Source organism: Narcine bancroftii, chromosome 3, assembly GCF_036971445.1.
Source record: "Narcine bancroftii isolate sNarBan1 chromosome 3, sNarBan1.hap1, whole genome shotgun sequence".
Classification (NCBI taxonomy): Eukaryota; Metazoa; Chordata; class Chondrichthyes; order Torpediniformes; family Narcinidae; genus Narcine; species Narcine bancroftii.
Window position 1 is genome coordinate 276,524,525 of NC_091471.1, and position 17,717 is coordinate 276,542,241.

The 17,717-nt window shown below is 42.0% G+C and overlaps 1 protein-coding gene across 6 annotated transcripts in view; it reads right to left on the bottom strand.

Annotated features, from left to right (window-relative positions):
• Nucleotides 1–2,752: 2,752 nt before the first annotated feature.
• The window catches only part of LOC138758813 (rho GTPase-activating protein 45-like), a 171,551-nt gene continuing 156,586 nt past the window's right edge, over nucleotides 2,753–17,717 (bottom strand). For all 6 annotated transcript variants that reach the window (XM_069928204.1, XM_069928206.1, XM_069928203.1 and 3 more), the window contains 5 exons: nucleotides 15,690–15,827; nucleotides 14,483–14,691; nucleotides 13,958–14,213; nucleotides 10,564–10,666; nucleotides 2,753–6,597 (listed from right to left, as the gene is read on the bottom strand). In XM_069928204.1, coding sequence (XP_069784305.1) covers nucleotides 6,038–6,597; nucleotides 10,564–10,666; nucleotides 13,958–14,213; nucleotides 14,483–14,691; nucleotides 15,690–15,827 — 1,266 coding nt within the window. In that variant the 3' untranslated portion in view covers nucleotides 2,753–6,037. The remainder of the gene's footprint in view (nucleotides 6,598–10,563; nucleotides 10,667–13,957; nucleotides 14,214–14,482; nucleotides 14,692–15,689; nucleotides 15,828–17,717) is intronic.

The following is a 17,717-nucleotide window of genomic DNA, read 5'->3' on the forward strand; positions in this document are numbered from 1 at the left end:
CTCAGCCCTTCAATACAGTGGCTGATCTTGGCAACAGCACTGTCTTCCCACCCTCTTTCTATATGTTGGATTTGTGAACAGGTGCCAACCTCTGAATTGATTCTGTTCACACAATTCTGAGGGGGACATAATTCCAAAGATTCACCACCCTCTGGAGTTAAATGTTCTTCTTTATCTCCACAGAGTTGTTGGGAATTGCAGGGTTATTGAGCATTCATTCATCTTATGTCTGCTGGCCATCAACTACCCATCTGAAATAAGTGACCTATTGTTCCGAAACTAAACACCAGTGAGACATTCTTGATTTAATATTCCCTGGTTCTAGATTCCCAAACAGATGGAAGACAATCCTACTTCTAGATACCCAGATTCTTGAGACCCCAACTGGAGAGACAATCCTTGTTCTTGAAATCACAGCAACATACATCCTGTCAATCCCCCGTAGAACCTCGTATTTCAGTTGCATCACTTTCTGAAGTAACTGGTTACAAAGAACTTTCAGATGACTGATCCTGTATAAAATATAAGGCTATCTTACAAAAGAAGTATGTTCCTGTACATTTCCACCAATTACACTGGACAACAAAGTTTTTGCTTCCTGAACACTTTTGTATGTATTTTTTGGATTTTGGGCTGCTGATCACAAAAGCACCTTAATATGTTCCTATCATGTACTGTTTTTTATAGATATAACCTATCTTTGTGATTTCCTGTCATATTTTAAGTCGACTTCAAGCAGACAAAACCATGAAGTGCAGCGTGTCGTTGAAAATTCATTTTCTCCATTCGCCCTTGGACGTCTTCCTGGCAGATCCTGGTGCCATCAGTGACGAACATGGTGAAAGGTTTCACCAGGACATTGCAACCATGGAAAAGCGATATCAGGGCAACTGGAATCCATCAATACAGGTCAACTATTGTTGGACACTGACATGAGAGGCTGGGTACAAAAGAAAATCAGTGGCAAAACATTTTTAGGTCAGTTGACCTAAAGCAATGTGTCAGCATCATTATGGGATTAAGCATGTTAAATTCAATAAAAGTTAATTTAATGTTTCTCCAACTTCCTACGTGATGCAGAAAATCAGAAATTATCTTTGTGTTCAGCTTGAAGTAGTCCATCATGATCCCCAATTTTCAGGAAGAAAACCTTTTGAAAAAAATTGTTGTCCCGAGTTACCAATGCAAACAGTGGAATCTGGGAAGTTTAAATGCAACTTAGCATCTTCCAGCTACTTCCTAAGGCCCAAGTATCAGACCCAGGCTGAGGAACAGCTTCTTCCCACAGGCAGTGAGACTGCCGAATGACTACTAAACTGGTAAATCAACTCTCCATGACTTTAATATTAAGAATATTTATTTTAATATATTTCCATATGTAGTGTACTGTTCTGCACGGTGGTCCAGAGAATACTGTTTCTTCAGATTGCACTGGTACAATCAGGTAACAAATAAATTTGAACTTGATGAACTTTGTAAGGTCAAGGCTGGATATTGAGGGGGAAGATTAAATCAACAGAGTTATCCTACATGAGGTGTGTGGAAGGCGCATGGGAGTATGGAGTGAGTCTGTGGAGCAGTGAATGGGTTCATGGCAGTTTAATGCATAGAAATTGATCAAATATAATATTTATTTTCTGTCAAACCCCTTAATATTTGTGATATATTTGTTTTAAAAGCTCAAAATGGTGGCAGCATTTAGATGGAGTCTTATTAAGGGTAATTTGAGAACTAATTGCCTACACCAAGAAAATCCTGAGAACCTGATAACAGGCTCACAAAAATGTAAAGTTCTCCAGGTGTTGGTGTTGCTCCAAAAAATTATGCATATTGTGTGTGGGGGGGGGGGGGGGGGTCAAAAGTAAATGGAAAGTACATAGTAAATGCCAGGACCTTTGGAAATAGTGATGAAGCAAGGGATCTCCGGGTGCCAGTGTGTAGCTCCCTGAAAGTGGCAACAGAATCAGAAATGGTGGTAGAGCAGGCATTCAGTATGTTTGTCCACTTGGTTGGAATATTGAATATTAACGTTTGGAAATCATGTTGCAGCTGTGCGCATTGTTCAGGCCACATCTGGAATATTGGAATACAGTAAAAACCCTGGTATCCTGCACCTATGGGGATCGGTAGATGCTGGCTAAGTGAATTTTCCAGTTGCTTAAGAATGCATGTTGCATGATAGGCCAACTAATGGTAAATTTTTTTCCAGTTGCTTGAATTCCAGATATTCAAGATTTTACTGTATAGAGCATAGTAAAGGCCCTTCAGCCATAGTGTTATACCAGCATAATAACCCACTATAACATTAAGTAGAATTTCCCTCTTGCATAATCCTCCATGTTTCTCGGTTCCCATGTACCTACCAAATAGCCTCCTAAAAGATCTCATTGTATCACCCTCCAGCGCTGTTGCTGGGAGCACATTCCATGCACACCACTCTGTGTACGTTATTGTGAGGCATTCTGGTCACCACATTACCGGAATTATGTTCAGGCTTTGGCGAGGGGAAAGGAAAGGTTAAAGGTTTAACAATTTTTTTTTGATGGCAAGTCACATGAGATAGTGGGAGCAACAGTCAAAATGATGAAGACTAAGGATAATCAAGAGGGGAGGGTTGGGATACTGGAAATTTATTTTCTAAACATTTATTATAAAGACACATGTATTGGTCTCCAAAGAAGAGGTGTAGTGCAATTTGCACTTAATTAGTGAAAATATAACTACAGTTTGAGAATAATGACAGACGCATTCATTATTAAACATTGTGAAATATAATATCAGAAATATAAATCAATTTGCTCTTTTTTTCACCTGAAACAAACATCCAGAAAGAAAACATTTTCTATTTACATCAATTAATAAAAATGCAGAACAATTGCTTTTATGTTTAAAATCCAAATAAAATCCCAATTGTATATACACATTAAGACAATATGCAGCTGGGAATGAAACCATACTTAATTGGTGAGTTCTCAGTCGTGAAGTAACTAGACGTGTGGGGAATCACCACATAGCTGGACCACTATGACACTGCATGGGCCACTCAGAAACCGGCATGCCATTGCACTAATGCTCATTTGCTCAAACATGTAAGGAACCTCAAAATAGTAAAGACAAAGCATCTTTACCAAGGTCCAGCTAAATATCTGAAGTATAAACATTAAAAAAATATCAAGTGCCTTGTCATTAAAGCTTAATAGAGTAACAGAGACATAAATAACCTCTGGAATCTGGGTTGGTGGGGGGGTGTGGGTGGTGTGGTGGAGTCCTGCTACCTAGCAGGTTAGGTCGCAACTGCAGAGTGAAAGATATCATCATTACGGGTCAAGACCTTGCATTTGGCTTAAAGACTGCATTAAAGTACAATATTACTTCACCCTTTAATGTACAGCATGTGTCATGTTATTTTTATGGATTGTTCTGTGATACTGAACACTGCATTCTTTAACTTCTGTTTATAGCCAGACCATGATACGAATTGAATATGTATCCTTTGTCTGTATGTGTGTTAAGTCTGGTGTATGTCTGCATGTTTTTGCACTGAGGACCGGAGAACGCTGTCTCGTTGGGTAGTACTTGTGTGATCAGATGATAATAAACACAATTGAAGTTGAAAACAGACTCATATTGATCCTCCATTTTGTGTATGCACCAAAACAGAATTTGTGAAGTGAGGAATTGATTGACTATAATTGTATCAAGTAGTTTTGTAATGTGGAATTGAGGCAGATGTTGGAAGTGCCAAGGTGGCTCAGCATTTGCAGAGTGGAAAGATCCGGTTGGAGCTTTCTCCAAAAAATGCAACCAGGATTCCACTACAGATCATTCCCAGATAACTAATGGGTTCCATGAGAGAGAGAGAGAGAGAGAGAGAGAGAGAGAGAGAGAGAGAGAGAGAGAACTAGTTCTGCCATTCGCAAGACCGAACCTATGTTGGATTTTTGAACAATAATATTATGGGAGTCCATTCATATGTAGGGGCATCCCTAAGTTGGGGGTTTGTAACCCAGGGGTAGCCTTTACCATCCAGGACATTGTGGGAGGATTTGCAATCACAGGGAGTTTAGGATCTCAATAATGATTCGAAACTGTTGCGCCAATGCTTCTTGCGTAACCTCAGTTTTAAACTTTACTCTTGGACATTGTGAGTTTAACTATCCAGAACTTGACCTTTGAAGTTCCCTGCCTAAATTTCTCAACCTCTCTCCTCATTTAACACACCTCTCATCTGTCCCAACATCTCCCAGGTGCCTTGTTATTAACAGTCCCAGGATAATGCTGAAGACAAGTTATTATGGTGAACATCCAGGTTTCCAACTTGCACCTCCTGACGAGCAATGGGACTACTGCTATAGAACAGAAAGATCAAAGGGGACAAACAAAAGACTAATTTACTAAAATATTTCCTTTTGTGAGAAGGCCATGTTTCTATGTAATGTCCCCAATGCACAAACTGTAGAAAGTATTATATTTTTCTTCTGCAGTAGACCAGATTGGTGCATTTTATTTATTTTCCAATGATAAATATTCCAGTTGTATCCAATGCATATAAAAGATACAGAGAAGGTCTCTGGTGTTTACTGGTCTTCTGCATTCTTAACATTCCTGTTTCCTCTTTCTGCACAGATGCACAGGAAACTTGCTCCATTAGTTAGCTATAAACGCAATAGATACTGAGTCCTGCATGGAGGTGGTCAAAATGAGAGGTGACTGATCAAACAAGCCAACCACAGAGAATGGAGGGTCCCCATTCAATACTTCCCTTGACTTGAGCAATCAAGACTCAGGTGGGATGCCAAAAATGAACTTTTGGGTTACAAAACCAGCTGCGTTTATGTTTTTAAGGACTATCTTCCCTCCTAGAAAATACATATGTGTAGATGGATAGATAGAATAGGATTGGTCACTGTGATCAAATTTGCAATGGTGTCTGTTCGGCAGCAGCCAAGAGGGGTTGCAGACTCTAGGGAAACAGCGGACTGGTGCAAGGCCCCAGAAAACGGGAGACCATTACCTATTTTAGAAGAAAAGCAGAGGAGATGACCCTACGGGAGTGACCACAACAGCAGGCCAGCGAGGGGCTCTGAAGCTGAAGAACACAGACGGCAGGCTGTTGGTGACTCGAAGCAAAGAACCCACGCAGGCTGCAAGCTGCTGTAGTCAAGGGCCTCACACCAGGCTGCGGATTGGTGGAGTCTGGCTGAAGGGGTACCAGGTATCGAAACCGAGATGTGAGAGGGTGCTGAGGGCATCCTCATCGTGTCAGAGGTTTGGATCTGGAGCTCGGGTTGTCGATGGTTTGGGCTGAAGGCTATGTGGCTGTGGAGGCTACAAGAGCACTGGAGGTGAAGCCACGGACACTCAGTGACTCTGGGGGGAGCTCGTTTGCTTTTCTTTCTCTGACTGTAAGGTGCGCTGAGTAATTCTGCTGATGGTAAATCTTTGTCTGCTTTATGGTAGACTAAAGAAAATTTCATGCAATATTACATTTTCTGTTTTATTACATGTCAATAACAGAATCTTGAATAATGAATCTGTACCTTTGGGAGAAAGACAAATGTCGGGCATTTTAAAATCTTAAACGAAATCTTCAAAAATTTATTCCTGGTGTTTCATTTACTGGCTTCAGTTAATCAAATGCATCATACACTTACTAAATAAAGAAAAATAGTTCTTGATCAAAACCATTGCTTTCCACATGTTGGAAGATGCATACCATATGACCTAGACTGTATTACGTGTTTTCAGAATTTCGAGAATTTCAGTGTGTCACCTGATATCGAAGTAAATTATCCCTGGACTTTGGCACTGCATTATCACAATTGGAAAATGGGAGGATTATTCCAAACTTTGGATTCACATTTTAACCAAAACATCCCCTCGATGTAGCTACCAGCTGACTGCTGTATTTCTTGACTTGAACATAAGAATCTTTGAAACATTGAAAGTGTAATGAAGTTGAATTGAATAGAAATTTTTCTTTGTCCCAGCAAAATGTATCTTAGCATTTGCTTGTAGTTGGCAACTCATGATATCATTAGACAAATTCTGGGTCCCGGTTTTCAAACCCAATGTCTATTTTTCCATGGCGCATCCGTACCCATGGCAACTGGGTGCATTGCTTTCTGACTTGGGGTGGCATTCTGAAAGGAGCAGTCTGCCAGTTGCTTCTGTCCACATTATTTGATTGGTTTGTGTTACAATCTGCCAGACTTTTGTTGGAATTATTCGGTTGGTCCAGTTTGACAGCACCACCAGTCAGATCCTGCCCATCTCTCTCCAGCGATTGTGGAGGAGCCCTTGAACTTCCTTCCATCTTTTCAGGCACTACTCCTTTAGTGGATGCCATGCCTGAACACTGAGTCTGACTCGTCTCAGTCTCCTTAGAGAAAGGCTCTTCTTCTGCACTGTCGCCGTATAATGAGGGCTCATCTGCACTAGCTACACTCTCCTGTTTCAGCAGATAGCCTTTTTGATTTCTCTGGATGCTTTCCTCAGATCCTGCACCACATTCCAATGTCATATCTTCCAGCTCACAGTCAGAACCCAGTGAACGCTCACGAGATTCTGAGGACTTTTCCGATCCTAAAGAGTTTTCTGTAGCAACATGATATAGTTATTAACATTCTGCAAACAGTGTGTGACAGAATTATCACTTGAAATCAATGCCAATATTTTCTGTTAATTCAATTAAGGTTATTAACTAACTAGAAATGTCAGCACTTTATGACTTTTCATAGGTAACTTTTTTTTAAATAAAATTGCGACATCCCTCACTTTAGAGTTAAAAGTAGAAACTCCCACATGTCCAAACCAGTCTCTTTTCAATTTTTGATGTTCTTTCTCAGATAAATGAGTTTCCTGTAAAAAAGCAATATCAATTCTAATTTTCTCCAAATAAGCTAACATTCTTTTTATCGGATTATTAAGCCCATTAACATTATAACATAAAATTTAAAGTTCTACTATTTGCCATTATATTCAAAAAATTTCATAACTCCCTTCTGCTTCTCCTCTTGGACCTCCCACATCTTAAAATCATTAAATATTATTGGCATCTCCTTCATGAAAAATAAAGGAAATATAGAAAAAAAGAGAAAAAAAAATTTAAAAAAAAACAAAATTAAACTGTCCAAAAAAACAGTACTACCGCCCTCAATCCTGCAGGAAGCACTTTCGTCACTAGGTAGCACACAGCTAGGGAAGGAGAAGGAGAAAACCCCTGCCTCTGCTAGAGAGGAAAAAACAATTTTTGAATAGTCTTCATCATCTTCAGATAAGGGCAGCAGCTTCAAGATCGTTATTAACTTGATCATCATCAAGGCAAGCAATCTCCTTATCTGACATTTGCATCTTCTCAATCTGTGGTATGTCTGTTGTTATGTCAACCTTTTGATCTATTTTATTATTTGGAAGAGAATTGGCAAATTCTAATGCTTCTATATTTGTAAATTTGTCAAATGAAAGAGAGAATGCTCATTTATGTAGCACCTTGTCATATCTCTAATGGTACCCAAATGCTTCCCATCACACAAGTTTCAATGTGTAGTCATTGATTTTATAGGGAAATGGAGCAGTCAATTACCCATTCTGGTTCACTGCCAAAACTTGATTCTATTGAGCTATGGATGAGTTTTGTTTGGAAGGACAACATTAATCGTGTACAAACTAACCAATCTCCTCTCCACCAAACAAACAATCAGAGGCGGAGAAACTCAGCAGGTAAGGCTGCATCCCTGGAGCGAAGTGCTCAGTGAATGTTTTGGGTCTGGACTCTTTATTGAGACTAAGTGGAGATATCAAGCTCTAGGAAAAGGGGGTAAGAGCTGAGGGGAGCAAGGGATGATATGATGCTGGACTGAAGGTGGTGGGAAAGGTGGAGAGATAGAGGAGGAGACCACTTGTCTGGATGGGGAAATGAGAATGGGAGCAGGTAAAGGATAAATGGAACTGGATTGGGGTGTGGGGGATTTATCGATCATTGGAAGTAAAACACGAACGTCTGCAGACACTGTGATTGAAGTAAAAACACGAGGCTGGAGAAAGTCAGCAGGTCAAACAACGTACTTTATATAGCAAAGATAAACGTACATAACCAACGTTTCAGGCTTGAGCCCTTCATCAAGTTCAGGCGCCTGCTGACATTTTCCCATATCTCGATGAAGGGCTCAAGCCTGAAACGTTGGTTATGTACGTTTATCTTTGCTATATAAAGTACGTTGTTTGACCTGCTGACTTTCTTCAGCATTGTACATGAATGTGAAGGGGTTAGAGCAGGGGTGTCAAACTCAAATTCACAGAGGGCCAAAATTAAAAACTTGGACTCAGTCGAGGGCCGAACTAAATATTTAGTGAAAATTTTCATCAACATCTGCATGTTTTCTCTTCTTTCAACATATGTAATGTATAACTTTAGGAGGATAATGTTACAGGTCAGGAGTAGGTAGCTCAAGTTCACCCTTTGCTTGACCTGAGGGAAACATATTTGGTCCCTGTGGAGATGTAGTCAGCATTCACAGGCTGTGTCCATTTTGGCCTGCGTCAGGACTCAGCATTTCCTTCTCACTCCTCAGGCTCTAGGCCTCTATTCACCCTCGACCCACCAGCCCTCTACCTGACCAGTCCTTTACCCAACCTCTACTCACCCCTCACTCCACTCGCTCTGCCTCTACCCACCCCATCCTATACACGCCCCTCTACTGCCTCTCCCCTCAACCTGTTCCTCCCTCTACCCGTCTCTCACCCTCTAATCACCCCTCCCCTACTCGCCCTGCCCTCCCCTTTTACCTCTTCCCTATCCACCCCTCCTTCTACTCATCCCTCCCTCTAACTGCCCCTCACACCACCAGAACTTCCCCTGCCCATTACTCCTCACCTACACCCTCTGCCCACCCCTGCTTACCCACCCACTCAGGCCAAGCACGCTGCCGATCAGCCTTTGCGGACAGCCACCATCTCTCTCTTCACGTGCAGGGCCGAACCAGCCATCCCTGGGGTCCGCATGGGTGCAAGCGCTGAAGGCCGTGGCGACCAGGAGAAGTGCACTCGCGCTGTGGAAGGGCCGTCCGGTGCCAGTCGCGCGGGGCTCGCGCTGCCCGGGGGCCGTGCACAGCCTGCCATGCCCGTCACGCCGACTGGAAATCACAGGCGCTCGCCCATCTGCCGCACCGCTTGACAGGTGGGAGAAGTGACTGGTTGTGCGGGGAGCCTTCCAACTGGCTTGCCGGCTGATGACATCGACAGACTTCTCGTGTTACAATTTCTCGGGTTACAATGGGGAAGGATGTGCAATGAAGGGGAAGGATGGTGGGGGTGACATTACCAAAAAACAGCATCGGCTCTCGCTGCAGGGCGGGCCACCTCTAATACATTTTTGAAGTGATCTTGCGGGCCAAATATAATTATATCGCAGGCAAAATTTGGCCTGCGGGCCAGAGTTTGACATGTGTGGGTTAGAAGGATATGGGCAAAGGAGTAGGTAGGTGGAACTAGTGGAGTTTCATGTAAATTGGTGCGGACTAGAAGGGCTGATATGGCCTGTTTCCGTACTGTAAATTGTCATACTAGATTATTGTGTTTTGCAATCTAACATTGGAAAACATGTTCATGCTGCTGGGTTTAAAGGTATACGTCACTTTACAAATACTCGCTTTACGCAAATTCGCTTTTACGAAGAAACAAGCATTCACTTTTACAAAAGGATTTTCATTTTTATGAAAGCAGTGAGCTGTTATAGAGGCTGCATGTGCACCCCGAGTAGCTCTTCCCCTCTCTCCTACATCCCAGTCTCCTGTACCTCCCACCATTCCAACCTCTAAAGATTCAGCCTAATTACACTGTACATACATTATTTCCACTTTCTAGCTGAGTATTTATCATATAATTCCAGCTTTTAATCAACGTTAGTGTTATTTTAGGTTTTTTGTACTATTTGGTAGGTTATTTTTTGGGTCTGGGAACACTCAAAAAATTTTCCTATAGAAATCAACAGTAATCGCTTCTTCGCTTTACACCATTTTGGCTTATGAAAGGTTCCATAGGCATGCCCTAGTTTCGTAAAGCGGGGTATACCTGTGCATGGTAATGTTCTTCCTTGCGTTTAGGTTCAGCTTCATCCTGGCGATGGATGAGGCTGACAACAGTCATGGACTTGTGGGAACGTGAGGAGCTAGTATTGGGCGTTCCAGCTTGAATCTACAAAGTGCTAGAGTTAGGCGAAATGGTCGCCCAATCTGTGTTTGAACTCACCGGTGTGAAGGAGGCCACTCTGAGTGCACCAAATACAGAATGTTTGATTAGATGGAGTAGATGCAAAACTCTGTCTCTCACACAAGGACTGCCTGGATGGAGGGAGGGGCATGTTTTACACGAGTGCAGTTGCAGCAGGTTATGCCTACCATAAAACCTCAATGAAGGGTTTTAACCTGAAATATCTATAATTCCTTCCCCACCCCACAGATGCTACTTCACCCACTGATATCACCCAGCAGATTTGTTTATTGCTTCAGATGCCAGCATCTCCAATGCCTTGTATCTTCTCTCCAGTTTGCATAGTTTACTCACCATGGTGTGCATCAGAGTACAGTCTATTTTGGTCCAACTCCTCAGTCTCATTGAGGTAAGACTCGTCATTTGCTGATCCCACTCTTGATGTGGAAGAACCTCTCTGAAACATAAACCTTTATTTAGAAAGGCACAAATTAATCAGGGATAATCAGCATGGATTGCAAGGAATTTCGTGACTTGTTCATGACAATAACTTGTTTAAATCCTGTCAGGATGTCACAAAGAGGGACAATAAGAGCAGTGCACCTGATGTAGATTACACTGATTTTCAGCAAGTGGCCATCTCATTAGAATATAAGCCTAAGGGATCCAATTGGTAAATTGGATCCAAAATTGCTAAATTGGCAGGAAGCCATTCCCTCAGTGCTGGTCAAGACGTTAAAAACTTTGGGCCTCAATTCTCCTCACTGATTATCAACACAAGTGCACCTCAAGGATGGGTGCTTAGCCCACTGCTCTACTCATTATACACCCATGACTGTGTGGCCAGGCACAATTCTAATGCCATTTACAAATTTGCTGATAACATCACAGTTGTTGGCAGAATCACAAATGTCAATGAGGAAGTGTACAGGAGGGAGGGAGATCAGCTCATTGAGTAGTGTCACACCAACAATCTTTTGTTCAATATTAGCAAAACCAAGGAGATGATTGTGGACTTCAGGAGGAAGTCAGGGGAACACGACCCAGTTCTCATCAAGGGCTCAGTAGTGCAGAGGGTCGAGAACTTCAAATTCCTGGGTGTCAACATCTCTGAACATCTGTCCTGGAACATCTGTCATGAAGAAGGCTCGCCAGCGGCTGTATTTAGTGAGGTGTTTGAGGAGAGTCAGTATGGCAATGAAAATTCTCGAAAACTACTGGTGTGTAGAGAGCATTCTGGCTGGTTGCATCACTGCCTGGTATGGAGGCGCCAACTCTCAGGACAAGAAAAAACTCCAGAGTGTTGTTAACTGGGTCTATGACATCACAGGCACCAGACTTCACTCCACTGAGCACACCTACATGAGGCAGTGTCTTAAAAAAGCAGCCTCTATCCTCAAAGATGCCCACCACTCTGCCCTCTTCACCCTGCTACCATCGGGAAAAAGGTGCAGGAGCCTAAAGACCCAGTACTCAGTGGCACAAGGACAGTCTCTTCCCTGCTACCATCAGATTCCTGAATAATTAATGAACCACAGACTCTGCCTTACTTTCTGAGCACTATTTTTTAAAATTATTGTTGTAATGTGATTTATATGAATGTTTGCACTGTGATGGTGCCAAAAAACATTGAATTTCGTGACTTGTTCATGACAATAACTTCTGATTCTGATATTTGAAAGATGATTTTGTAACTGGAAAGCCTTGAGAAAATAGTATGGATACATTTGCCTCAACAGAGATGGGGGCATAAATTTAAAGATTAAAGGAGGGATGAGATGAGAAAAAATTACATTCTGGTAATTCTTTGCCTGTTCTCCGGGAGTCACTAGTGATTCCACATCATTACTGATTTTTGAAAAAGGTAACCTTGATTAGAGGGAGGGGATAGATTAGTTTAGCTTAGTTCTTTAGTTTTTAGGGTTTTTTTCTTTTTAAAAAATTTTAATATAACAGTCCAATAAATATTTAAAAAGAAAGAGCTGAGGAAAAAGATTTTCACCTTGAGTGGCAAGAATCATAAATGCATTGCCTTCACTATTCTCAAATGGCATGCAAGTGTATTTGACAAAAGACCCAGCCCACAAAAGTACCAATAATATGATTGGAAGGCACTGAGAGTCTGCCCTCCTTCTGGTCCGCAGGTTTTGTTTGATTCCACGACAGTAGAATTTAATGAAATCTCACCCCACACAGGTTTTCTTCTGGTACATCCAACTCTCATTACTCAAAATCCTTAACCTTTTGTCTTCATTGATGGAAGGTTAACTTCCACCATCTATTAGCAGCACCGTTCGCACCACACTAATGCAGCACCTGCAACCCAGTGTGGTCTATAAGGAGTTCTCCCAGTGACCTATGTGGGTTTTCCACCACCCTCCAAAAACATACAGGTTGGTGGGTTAACTGAGGTGAAATTGGCAGGACAGGTTTCAGTGACTGGAATGGCCTTTTTCTATGTTATACTGGTATAAGCCTGGTAACAGTAGCTTTGGTAAAGTAGAATCACAGAAGTCTGAACCATGATGAGAGTGACACCTGGACTTATGAGGAAAGGTTGATCAGGGCAGGTTTGAGAGCAAGAGATCATTTGACTGAAATATATAAGATTGAAAGAGATCATGACAAGGTCCTGGTGTGAGATTCTCCAACTTTTAAAATAAGAGACCATCCACTACCACCATCTATGCAGAGTGTTCTGTTCTGATTTCTTATTTACTTTTGTTTACTTGGACAGGCATGAACATCTAAATTTACCTTGCTGAGTATATTACCAACCTTTCATTCCCATTATCCAAAGAAAATGGGGTGAGTTTGGGTAAGTACATGGTCGTAGAGATTGAGAGCAGCAGGAATTGTCCATGAGGAGCAATGAGAAAGATTCTCACAGAACTCCCTTCAGACAGTGGAGGAGGGTAGGCAGCCTTTAAAGAGATGTCATAGCAAAAGCAAGCATAATTGAGTTATAAATGAATATCTATTGATGCTAGCAATTGCAGTTTACACAAAAATGCTGAAAAAACTCAGCATGAAATGCAATGTTCTTTATGCAGCAAAGACAAGCATTTTGACCCAGGTACTTGGGGATTAGCATCCCAAAACTCAGCAAAATAGATTTACTCTGAGGAACTAAAACTTATAACAGAGGCAAAGAATAAGATCTGTACACGAGTTTTGTGGTAGACATATTTCCCTCCTCCAATCTATAGACCTAGGTAGACAAAGCCACAGACGTACAGAATTCCTAGCAAGTTTCTCCAGACTCAGAAATGCAGTAGAAGTCCAAAAATCTAGATGCCAGAAATCCAGACTTTAAATGTAGCTGGGTTTTTTGTTGACTTTATTTTTCTTTAAATCTGCTCATTTTGATGCATGAAGCATGCTGTATTTGCTAACAAATAAACTATAAAACATTTACCTGTTCACCTCTTCTTTATTCCTCCTTAAATTTTAGTTTTAAAAGTACTGTCCAAGAATCTGGAAAATCTGAAAATCTGGACTGACCCAATCCCCTAGCAGTCTGGATTTTCGGATCTACTGTACATCATAATTTCCTCATTGCTGTCAAGTCTAAATCCTGAGACTTCCTATCCATCAGCACCAATAGAGAATCTTCATCCCATAAATTTCCATGTTCAGTAAGGTCCAATGATCTTATTTCAGGATGGAGATCAACCTTGTCACCAACACCCATGAAAGAAAATGATTGCCGTGGCTTTCATATTTGGAGAAATAACTGAGGACTTACGGTGTTGTAAACATCAATGGGCGATACTTCATCAAGATTGTCTTCATTTGAATCAAGATTAAATTCTGCTTTAGATTCAAATATCTCTGAGTAGGAGACAATCAGAGTTTCCACAATCCGAGCCTGATGTGGATAGTCGACAAGGGATGACAAGGACACTGTTGCCTCTGTTGGTCTAGGTCTCATCAATGTCGGGCCGAATACAATCCCAAGGTTACTTGGAGACATCTTATTTTGATGTTCCAGTTCTGAAATTCTAAACATAATAGATACAAGTTATGCATAATACCAGGGTCAATTTTCTATCCCAACTGCAACTGTCCTGAGTAAAATTAGAATCTTTGGGCAATGATGCCTTGTATTCTTTCTGCTATTTTTTTCAACTCTTGCAGATTTGTTCTCTCACCCATGCATTTAGTTATGGTGACCAAAAACGAGTTCGCCTCCATCTCCACATTACCAAAAGACAAAAGTCAAGGTGCACTTAGGAATTTCCCAGAGGAGATGGGACTCAGTTGAACTCACCTGCTGAGGTGCCTGATGATGTACTGCAATGTGGCCTTGTTTTCGGGTGGCAGTTCCTTCAGAAGAACTTTTAGTCGTGTCACCAGAAGCAACTCTTCCTTTTCGACTGCTGGTTCTTTACCTCCCCCGTCCCCCGTGGCCTGCATGCTCTCTTTGGCCAGGCCCATCAAATCATTGTAAAGGCGGAACAGCATTATGGGTTCTGGAAGCTAACATCAGAGGTACAACTCAGTTGCTTTCATTCTTCAGAAATAAGCTGCCTCTTTGACAGGTATATATGAAAGGGTTATGGGTTGTCTACTCTAGTTGGACATCTTGCTGGTGTCTATCCTCTGGCCTCCAATCTCCAAATGCCTTCATTCTCTAATGCAGCCCACAGCATATTTGGGGGTGGGGGGAAGGTGGAGGGCACAGACTGAAAGCATTAAATATATTTTTTTTAATGTAGGAGAGAGGGAAGTATGGAAGAAACCAACTAGACCTCTTCACAGGGAAAGGGCTCATAAACTTTGAACAGGAGGCCATAGCCAAAAAAATATGACCAATTGCTCCAGAGCATTAGAGAATGAGGGGTAACCTTATAGAATTATGAGTACAGATGTGAATGACCACAAGATATATGGTTCCAGAACTAGAGGGCATAGATTTAAGGACAGAAGACAGAGCGAATTGAGGAGCAACTTTTTTCACTCAAAGTCTGGAATTCATGTCTGGAATGAGCTGGTAAATTTATGTTGACTTTGCTCCATAATATTTAATCTTTCTTGATAACCCTGCGTTTCAGTACCCTGGATGATACGCTGCAGTACATCACTCGGCCAAAAGGTGGCCTAGAGACGGCACCTGGCCTAATGACGTCCGACCACCAGGTGGGCCCATGGTATAAAGCCGAGGTCCCAACAGTGTGCTTTCTCTTTCTCCCCGGGATCACACTGTAAGCACAGCTAGCACCCAACTAGATATTTATGTGAGTGGAATAAAGCTGTGTTGCCCCAAACAGAATTGTGCCTGTGTTTTCCTTTGATGCAGCCTGTCACATACCCTGTCTTATTTGTTGTACCATGTTTGGGATGTCTAGCTGGACTGCTTGCGATACAAACTCTGTCACTTCATCTTGGTACATGTGACGATGCACGTGAACCAAGAGCTCAGAGGATTCCCCTATGTTTGATGCTTGCTGAGCAGATGGCAGCTTATGAATCATCACCTGTCGCAGGTACAGCTTGAGCACATTGCTGACATCGTGCGGAGATGCTGGCGAGAGCTCCACTAGTTCTTTTCCATTTTCAAAAGCCTGGCACAGTTTCTCCACTCGGGTCTTCACGCCGTTGACTCGGTAGATGCCCTGTGAGTGACAGATTAAGTAGGTGAGCAGAGAGCACTCATGTCTCACAGGACTAGATGCTCCTCATCCAGAAGAGGAAGCAGAAAGGATAACCTTAGATACATGGAGGGACTGAGACTGTGTTTTGGCAGGTAGGAAGGAAGAAAGGAAGAGAATCAAATTAAATACAGTAAAACCTCTGGTATCCTACAGGGATTGGTCAATGCTGGATAAGTGTATTTTGTAGTTGATTGAGATTTTTACAATGCCTAACTAATGCACCTGAAATAAGAATAAATAGTTTAAAAGACAAAAATACTAATCTGTACTTACACTGACAAACTTCACTTGCATGAATATATAAACCTTAAAGCATTTTACTTTATTTTCAGTCACATTCTTTGAAAACCTTTAACCATTGCTGCATCTGCAGGTTCCCCCCTCCCTCCAATCAGCTGCCTGAAAGACGAACAATAACATTATAGATAATTAACCCCCCTTCCCCCAAGTTTACAGATATGCCTCTGACTAGGGGGACTCTTACTAAGCAGGAATAAGGAGACACTTCAAAAAAGTGACCCCAATGGCGAGCGGCATCAACCTTATTTAAAGAGCTACTATGAGCAAAGCCTGACCAAGGCCCTCCCTCTGCTGGCTGAATACTTGCTCCCATCTTCACCAAAGCTTTATGTGTTATTTCAGAGATTATTAACTGTTACAATTTTAAACTTGAGTAATTTATTTATATTTTCCTCGATTTTTTTTGTGGTTGCTTGAATTCAAGATACCAGGGATTTTACTGTTACCAGATAAAAACAGGAACTGCAGGTGCTGGAATTTTGAGTAAAGCAACGAGAGGCTGAAGGGACTTAGCAGGTCAGGCAACATTCATGGAAAGAAATGATTGGGCAAATTTTGGGGTCAGGATGCTTCATCAAGACTCAAATACCACTCAGACAGAAAGCTGCAGGATGCAATTATCATGCAGTTCATTATTTCGCCATGCATTAATCAAAATACATTAACATGAAGATCTAAAGTTCAGGAATGAGTAAGGTTGAATGTTAATGAGTTCAGCTAACACACCATTTTACGGAGATATTGTGCTGTTTTAGTCATGCTGCTTGTGTACTTCAAGACTGCAGATGCTGGAATCTGGAGCAACAAACTGACAAATCCAGAGGAACTCAGCAGGTTGAGAAGCATCCATGGGTCAAAAGAATTATTGATCATTTCACAAGATACAGGAGCAGAAGTAGGCCCATTGGCCTATCGAGTGCTCCACCATTCCACCATGAGCTGATCCATTCTCCCACTTAGCCCTACTCCCCGGCCTTCTCCCCGTAATCCTTCATGCCCTGATGAATCAAATACGTGCCAATCTTTGCCTTAAATACACCCAATGACCCAGCCTCCACAACTGCCTGTGGCAACAAATTCCAAAGATTTACCACCCTCTAGCTGAAGAAATTCCTCTGCATCTCTGTTTTAAGTGGATGCCCTTCAATCCTGAAGCTGTGCCCTCTTGTCCAAGATTCCCTTACAAACTTGTCGAGCACCATTGGGTGGGGGGAGGGGGGGGAAGGATTGTCGACAATTCGGGCAGGAACCCCTTCATTGGGTCTGAGAGTGTAGAGAAGGGTTATAATGTGGACCGAGTGGGAGGGGTTGGACAGGGGAGAGTGGGGATTGGTGGATGGAGGAAATTGATTGCAGAGGCCACCCAGAGAGGCAAGAGGAAACCAAATGGAAGAATTGTACAGGGTGGCACAAAGTGGCATGTAGAGATAGAGACTGCCTGTGCTGGAATCTATAAGAAGAGGTGATAGCAGCAATATGACAGCTTTTGGGAAAAAATTGTTAGGAAAGAACAGCTGGGATAAGAAGGACCTTAGGAGGGGAGGGGGAAGA